Here is a 7,875-nt window from a genome sequence, read left to right on the forward strand (position 1 = left end):
CACCCTCCACACACCTGTCTGTCCCCTCCACACACCTATCTGTCCCCTCCACACACCTGTCTGTCCCCTCCACACACCTGTCTGTCCCCTCCACCCTCCACACACCTGTCTGTCCCCTCCACACAACTGTCTGTCCCCTCCACACACCTGTCGGTCCCCTCCACACACCTGTCTGTCCCCTCCACACACCTGTCTGTCCCCTCCACACACCCATCTGTCCCCTCCACACACCTATCTGTCCCCTCCACACACCTGTCTGTCCCCTCCACCCTCCACACACCTGTCTGTCCCCTCCACACACCTGTCTGTCCCCTCCACCCTCCACACACCTGTCTGTCCCCTCCACCCTCCACACACCTATCTGTCCCCTCCACACACCTGTCTGTCCCCTCCACACACCTGTCTGTCCCCTCCACACACCTATCTGTCCCCTCCACACACCTGTCTGTCCCCTCCACACACCTGTCTGTCCCCTCCACACACCTGTCTGTCCCCTCCACCCTCCACACACCTATCTGTCCCCTCCACACACCTATCTGTCCCCTCCACACACCTGTCTGTCCCCTCCACACACCTGTCTGTCCCCTCCACCCTCCACACACCTATCAGTCCCTTCCACACACCTATCTGTCCCCTCCACCCTCCACACACCTGTCTGTCCCCTCCACCCTCCACACACCTATCTGTCCCCTCCACACACCTATCTGTCCCCTCCACACACCTATCTGTCCCCTCCACACACCTGTCTGTCCCCTCCACACACCTATCTGTCCCCTCCACACACCTATCTGTCCCCTCCACACACCTGTCTGTCCCCTCCACACACCTGTCTGTCCCCTCCACACACCTATCTGTCCCCTCCACCCTCCACACACCTGTCTGTCCCCTCCACCCTCCACACGCCTGTCTGTCCCCTCCACACACCTGTCTGTCCCCTCCACACACCTGTCCAAAAATGTCCTTAAGGAGACATAAAGGGTTAAATAGTTTAAATAGTCATGTGTCTCCATGTTTGTTCTATTTGAGCCAAACTGAGACATCTGAGAAACTAAAACCAGCAAATATCTTAATAAAATGATTCTTATAATATCAGAATCAGACACAGATTCATGTTTCAGCCCGAGGATCCAGATGTGTATCAGCTGACTGGGTTAGGGTCTGAGGGTGATGACATCACAGCGGGTCCAGGAAGCAGAGGAGAAGCAGAGCAGTATAATTAAAGCTGCTCAGACTCTCTTCTTCTTCTTCTTCTTCTTCTTCTTCTTCTTCTTCTTCTTCTTCTTCTTCTTCTTCTTCTTCTTTGTGTTTCAGGCTGAATTATAAATGTTAGTAAAGCTGATGATGCAACTCAGAGTAACTCCAGCATGACTCTGCAGCTCCAACCCCCCCCCCCCCCCCCCCCCCCCCCGAGAGCTGCTTCACTGCTTCACTGCTTCACTGCTAGTGTAGATCAGCCTAACTCCTCCTCTCCTACCTCCTTATATCCTTCCCTAACTCCTCCTCTCCTACCTCCTTATATCCTTCCCTAACTCCTCCTCTCCTACCTACCTCCTTATATCCTTCACTAACTTCTCCTCTCCTACCTCCTTATATCCTTCACTAACTCCTCTCCTACCTCCTTATATCCTTCCCTAACTCCTCTCATACCTCCTTATATCCTTCCCTAACTTCCTCCTCCTCCTCTTCCTCTCCTCTCCTTTCCTCCTCCAACTTCTAACATTAATATATATAACACATATATATCTAGAACATATATATATAAAGTTCCTTCAGCATTCTCTCAACGTTCCCTCAACGTTCCCTCAGTGTTTCCTCAGTGTTCCCTTAACGTTCCCTTAAGGTTCCCTCAACGTTCCCTCAACGTTCCCTCAACGTTCCCTTAACTTTCCCTCAACGTCCCCCCAGTGTTCCCTTAACTTCCCCACAGTGTTCCCTTAACTTCCCCTCAGTGTTCCCTCAACGTCCCCTCAACGTTCCCTTAACTTTCCCTCAACGTCCCCTCAGCGTTCCCTTAACTTCCCCTCAGCGTTCCCTTAACGTCCCCTCAGTGTTCCCTTAACGTCCCCTCAGTGTTCCCTCAACGTCCCCTCAGCGTTCCCTCAACGTTCCCTCAGCGTTCCCTACAAACTAATCTGTTCCCGTCAGGGAAACAATCACATTAAGTATGGTTCGTCCTTTATTTTGGTTCCATATTGATTCAGTTCTTTTGTTTCTGTTATTATTATATATTATATATTACATTATATATTATATTAATTTATATAAATCATCTGTACGAGATAAACAAAACCTTTGTCTTCATCTTCAAAGTATAAAGATCATATTTATGTCTCATCAGTTTATCTCTTTATAACATTTTATACATTTACCCAAAATATTTTCCTGTATAAACAATAAACAGCATAGAAGTCATAATATATATTATAAGGATATATAAGTGAATGTTTGTCTTCCTGTTTGTAATGACGCAACATTTCACCTGCGCGTTTACCAGCTGGTTTCTTTATTATTTTACGGTATTTTTAAAAATGTGTTTTATGTATATTACAGGTTAAATATAGCACAGTATAAAGCAGGAGGGTCAGGTATTATAATACAGTAATATTATGTCTTATTATGATGTATTATTAGTAGTTTCGGGGTAATTAAATCTTCCAGAGATGAAGTCATGCATGTTTGAACTCATCTGACCAACCTCATATTACATAAACAAACCGACAGGAAGCTCCGCCTCTCTATTGGCTGAGCCACCTGTCAATCATCTTGTGTATTGCATCACTCTGCCTGACACGCAGCGCTGATTGGCCGCCTCTCCTCTACGCTCCCGCCCCCTCGCCTCTGATTGGCTGATCCCGGATCATTGCCGTACATGGTAAAAGCGATTTCGCAATCGTCTCGTCTCCATGTTCCCAAACAAAAACACACAGTGAGCTCACACCGACGGGACCAAACTACTACTTTCTGCCCTAACTTCCCACAGTGTGTCGGATGGTTGAGCCCCCCCGCCGGCCCGTGAAGGTAAGCCGCGTTTCACTCTTTCTGTTGTGGGGAGAAGTAGCGTGTTTAAAGCGCGTTAGCATCAGAGGCTAACCGCGGCTAGCAGCTGTCTGTCAGCAGGGAAAGTGGGAACGTTTGTGTGTTTGTGTTAAAATGTGACTTGAAGCAGCTGTCAGCGTGTCAGAGCGGCGCGGGGTGAGGCGGGAGAGGGTTAGAACCGGAGATTACCGCCGTGACTCCGGAGTTTCCCCTCTGTCACAAAGACGGCCGGTGATGATGCAACAGCAGGGCAACAGCCGGAGCCGATGGTTCCTACCCGGAGCTGCTGCTGCTTGTTCCTACACGGACCGCTCAACCCTGCGCACCGCTCACTGAACTGGCTGCATAGCAACGCCTCGGCCAATCAGAGGCCGAGCTGCTAATTGGTCACACAGGAGAATAACCTGACCAATTAGCGCGTGAGAGGTGTCTGATAGAGAGAGCGAGAGAGAGGGAGAGGGTCGTGTGACGTAATGAAACTGTGACGTAATGATGGAATGGAAGCCTCCCGTTACCGTGGCAACCGGCTCAGTGTTACAGCAGAGACATTATAATAAGAGGAGACATATCACTCCCATTGAAATGCATAGGGAAACTACGTAACGCCAAGATGGCCGCTGTTTGCACATGTCCCGCCTCTTCTGGTGCCGTTGCTCCAATCATTTTGCTGGTCCTACGCGGTCACGTTTTTGCGACACTTGGAAGTCATTTTCAACAGCGACATTTTAAAACACATGATCAGCAGTTTATACTACTTTGTGTACATATATTTTGTAATGCTTTATCCAAAATTGTGGCATGATCTGGGAAAGTTGACTGTGAGCAAACTCCTGTCTCTGCTGTGAGCATAAGATGACGTCTTGCTGTCAGTGCCTGCCGTAAATGAAGACTGTCGTGAAGTATTGCGCATGCGCAGTTCAAGATGCCTGTAAGGAAAAAGGCTTTTAAAACGTTAATTTGATACCAAACCATCAAACCATCAAACCCTTTCAGCGATTATAGTTTGATTTTCATCGTGATTTCAAAACATATGTTTTTTATGTCCCTTAGACCTCGGAAAATGGAGATACAGCTCTCTCCCTATTCATTTAGATAGCCGGTTGGTCTTCCTATGGCCAAATAGCTGCCCGGAGGCGTGGCCAATTTTGCCGCCGAGTGAGATGACTTGCCTTAGAAGGACTTTGGTTACAGTCAGAGGGTCTCATCAGGAGGGTTAATATAATATAATATCAGATTAATTAAGCTTTTATTTTGAAGGTATATAATAGTGTCAAATAAGTTCAGCTTTTATATTGAAGGTATAATATCAGATTAATTAAGCTTTTATTTTGAAGGTATATAATATAATAGTAAAATTTTAGTTAAGCTTTTATTTTGAAGGTATATAATATTAGTATCGTATGAGTTTCACATAAGTCAAGCTTTTATTTTTAAGGTATATAATATAATAGTAAAATTTTAGTTAAGCTTTTATTTTGAAGGTATAATATAATAGTATCATAATAGTTAAGCTTTTATTTTGAAGATATATACAGTGTATTGATGATCAGTGTATTGAACAGCTGATAGATGATCGGTATATTGACCCCCGCCCCCCCCCCCCCCCCCTCTCTTCCTGTCTCCAGGTTGGTAGCATCTCCATCTCTTTGGTGAGGGGAACAGATTACATCATCAGGCAGCAGCCCAATGAGCCGGCAGCTTAAACTCTCCTCACCAGATCAAACCGGCGTGAGCGTGATCCAGAGCCAGGCCCACGCCACCCCCCCCTCCTCTCTGCCCGCCGGGCCCCAGCAGGTCCCCCAGCTCGACCCCGCAGACCCCCCCGGCGGCAAGGCCGTCTCCCTCGGCAAGATGAAGAAGCCTCACGCGGACAAAGACAGCGACGAGTACCGCCAGCGCCGCGAGCGCAACAACCTGGCGGTGAAGAAGAGCCGCATGCGGTCGAAGCAGAAAGCGATGGACACGCAGCAGAGAGTCAACGAGCTGAAGGAGGAGAACGAGCGGCTGGAGGCCAAGATCAAGCTGCTCAGCAAAGAACTGAGCGTGCTCAAAGACCTGTTCCTGGAGCACGCTCACAACCTGGCCGACAACGTGCAGCCGCCCGCCGACGGAGCTAGCCCCGCCCCCAACAACGCCTCGGCCAATGGGCAGTGAGCGGGGGCGGGGCCTGGGGAGCGTTCACTGCTGCAGGAAACTGGTTCTTCTTCACTGCTTCAAATCTGTCACTTTTAACCCTCCCTGACCTCTGACCCCTGACCCCCCATCAGACAGCTCCCACCCCCATCACCCCCCCCCCCCCCACCACCACCACCATGTTTAAATCATTTACGTTTATTTTGATTGAAGTTGATTTAAAGTGAAGCAGCTGATGAACCTGAACTCTGATCATGAGACGAGCCACCAGCACAGACGGCTCACGTGATTGGTTGGTTGGAGTCGTGATCGGCTGCAGTGATGAGACTCTTAAGCAGCAGCGTCACTTCCTGTTTCAGTCAGCTGACGTGGACGCCGTCAGACTAAAACAATCGCCGTGTAAAATGTTTAACTTCCTGTTCAGGATGTCTACTTCCTGTTCAGGATGTCTACTTCCTGTTCAGGACGTCTACTTCCTGTTCAGGATGTCTACTTCCTGTTCAGGATGTCTACTTCCTGTCGTTGTACATTCACTACATTTAATGTTTGTTTCTACTTCTGGGAGCCAATCAGAGACGAGGAACCTGGTCAGCTGATCACACAGACTCCAACGGGTCAGCTGATAAACATTTAAATCAGCTGTTTGTTCCTCCGGGAGAGCTGCAACGTTCCCACAACGTTCCCTCAACGTTCCCTCAACGTTCCCTCAGCGTTCCCTCAACGTTCCCTCAACGTTCCCTCAGCGTTCCCTCAACGTTCCCTCAACGTTCCCTCAGCGTTCCCTCAACGTTCCCTCAACGTTCCCTCAGCGTTCCCTCAGCGTTCCCTCAGCGTTCCCTCAACGTTCCCTCAACGTTCCCTCAGCGTTCCCTCAGCGTTCCCTCAGCGTTCCCTCAGCGTTCCCAAACAGTGAAATGAGGCTTTGAGGATATTTAAACGTCTCAGAGTTTAAAGTAAAGTTTTATTTTTGTATATTTTTATTAAGTAGAATAAACAAGTTTTCATCTTGTGAGTAAAAAGTTTTGAATGTTCAGGAGAAGAATTACTGATGAATTTGTGACGTTTGATGTGAAAGTTTAAACTAAAAGAAACAAGTTTATATTTTATTAAATAAACTAAAAAGATCAAAGTCCTGATTATGAATTAGAGACGTTGATGACATCACAGAAAAGAGCCTTTGACTGTTTTATTGTATTTCTGTGTTTTTATATTCAGTCAAACTGAGACCATGAAAGTCTTTATTATTATTATTATTATTATTATTATTATTATTATTATTATTATTTATGTGGAAATAAAAACTAATCTGATTAATATTAAATTTAATCATCTGAAAATCAAACGGCCTCGTTAAAATGTTTTAATACGAAGTTCTGATCAGCTGTTTGTGGTTCTCCTGTCTGAACGTCTTGGGAACGTTGTGGGAAGGTTGTGGAAGTGTTGAGGGAGCGTTCAGGGAACGTCTTGGCTGCAGTCTTGGGAACGTGTTGGTAACATTTAGGGAACATCTTGGGAACCCTGAGGGAACGTTTAGGGAACGTCTTGGCTGCAGCCTTCTTGGTGTTTTTACTTTTCTATGGTTGGTTTTTTACGCAGCATGTTTGCATGAGTCACCGAGTCTCTGAGTCTCTGAGTCTCTGAGTCTCTGAGTCTCTGAGTGAAGACGTGTTCGTCTCTGAGTGAAGACGTGTTCGTCTCTGAGTCTCTGAGTGAAGACGTGTTCGTCTCTGAGTCTCCGAGTGAAGACGTGTTCGTCTCTGAGTCTCCGAGTGAAGACGTGTTCGTCTCTGAGTCTCCGAGTGAAGACGTGTTCGTCTCTGAGTCTCCGAGTGAAGACGTGTTCGTCTCTGAGTCTCTGAGTGAAGACGTGTTCGTCTCTGAGTGAAGACGTGTTCGTCTCCGAGTGAAGACGTGTTCGTCTCTGAGTCTCTGAGTGAAGACGTGTTCGTCTCTGAGTGAAGACGTGTTCGTCTCTGAGTCTCTGAGTGAAGACGTGTTCGTCTCTGAGTCTCTGAGTGAAGACGTGTTCGTCTCCGAGTGAAGACGTGTTCGTCTCCGAGTGAAGACGTGTTCGTCTCCGAGTGAAGACGTGTTCGTCTCTGAGTCTCCGAGTGAAGACGTGTTCGTCTCTGAGTGAAGACGTGTTCGTCTCTGAGTGAAGACGTGTTCGTCTCCGAGTGAAGACGTGTTCGTCTCCGAGTGAAGACGTGTTCGTCTCTGAGTCTCCGAGTGAAGACGTGTTCGTCTCCGAGTGAAGACGTGTTCGTCTCTGAGTCTCCGAGTGAAGACGTGTTCGTCTCTGAGTCTCCGAGTGAAGACGTGTTCGTCTCTGAGTCTCTGAGTGAAGACGTGTTCGTCTCTGAGTCTCTGAGTGAAGACGTGTTCGTCTCTGAGTCTCTGAGTGAAGACGTGTTCGTCTCTGAGTGAAGACGTGTTCGTCTCTGAGTGAAGACGTGTTCGTCTCCGAGTGAAGACGTGTGAGTGTCGTGTCGTCCTGAATGTTGCTGGGCAGCATTTCTGTCTCTCAGCTTTTTTATATCAGAGGAATCTGAGCTAACGTGCATTTAAATTAAAAGTTATAAAAGTTGACACACGACTTCTTCTCCTTGTTTCTCTTCTTTATTTATTTTAACCCTTTAAAACCAGTTTAACCTTTATTACCTCACAGAGACTTTAAACTGTTTAACATTAAAGTGAATGAAGTGA

The 7,875-nt window shown here is 47.3% G+C and overlaps 1 protein-coding gene across 1 annotated transcript; it reads left to right on the forward strand.

Moving 5' to 3' along the window:
- Positions 1-2,848: 2,848 nt before the first annotated feature.
- cebpg (CCAAT enhancer binding protein gamma) lies at positions 2,849-5,312 on the forward strand. Its single transcript, XM_053320097.1, has 2 exons — positions 2,849-3,018; positions 4,662-5,312. Exon 2 carries the CDS (start codon positions 4,723-4,725, stop codon positions 5,188-5,190), a length of 468 nt encoding a protein of 155 aa, XP_053176072.1. The 5' UTR covers positions 2,849-3,018; positions 4,662-4,722; the 3' UTR covers positions 5,191-5,312.
- Positions 5,313-7,875: the final 2,563 nt, after the last annotated feature.

Source organism: Scomber japonicus, chromosome 1, assembly GCF_027409825.1.
Source record: "Scomber japonicus isolate fScoJap1 chromosome 1, fScoJap1.pri, whole genome shotgun sequence".
Lineage (NCBI taxonomy): Eukaryota > Metazoa > Chordata > Actinopteri > Scombriformes > Scombridae > Scomber > Scomber japonicus.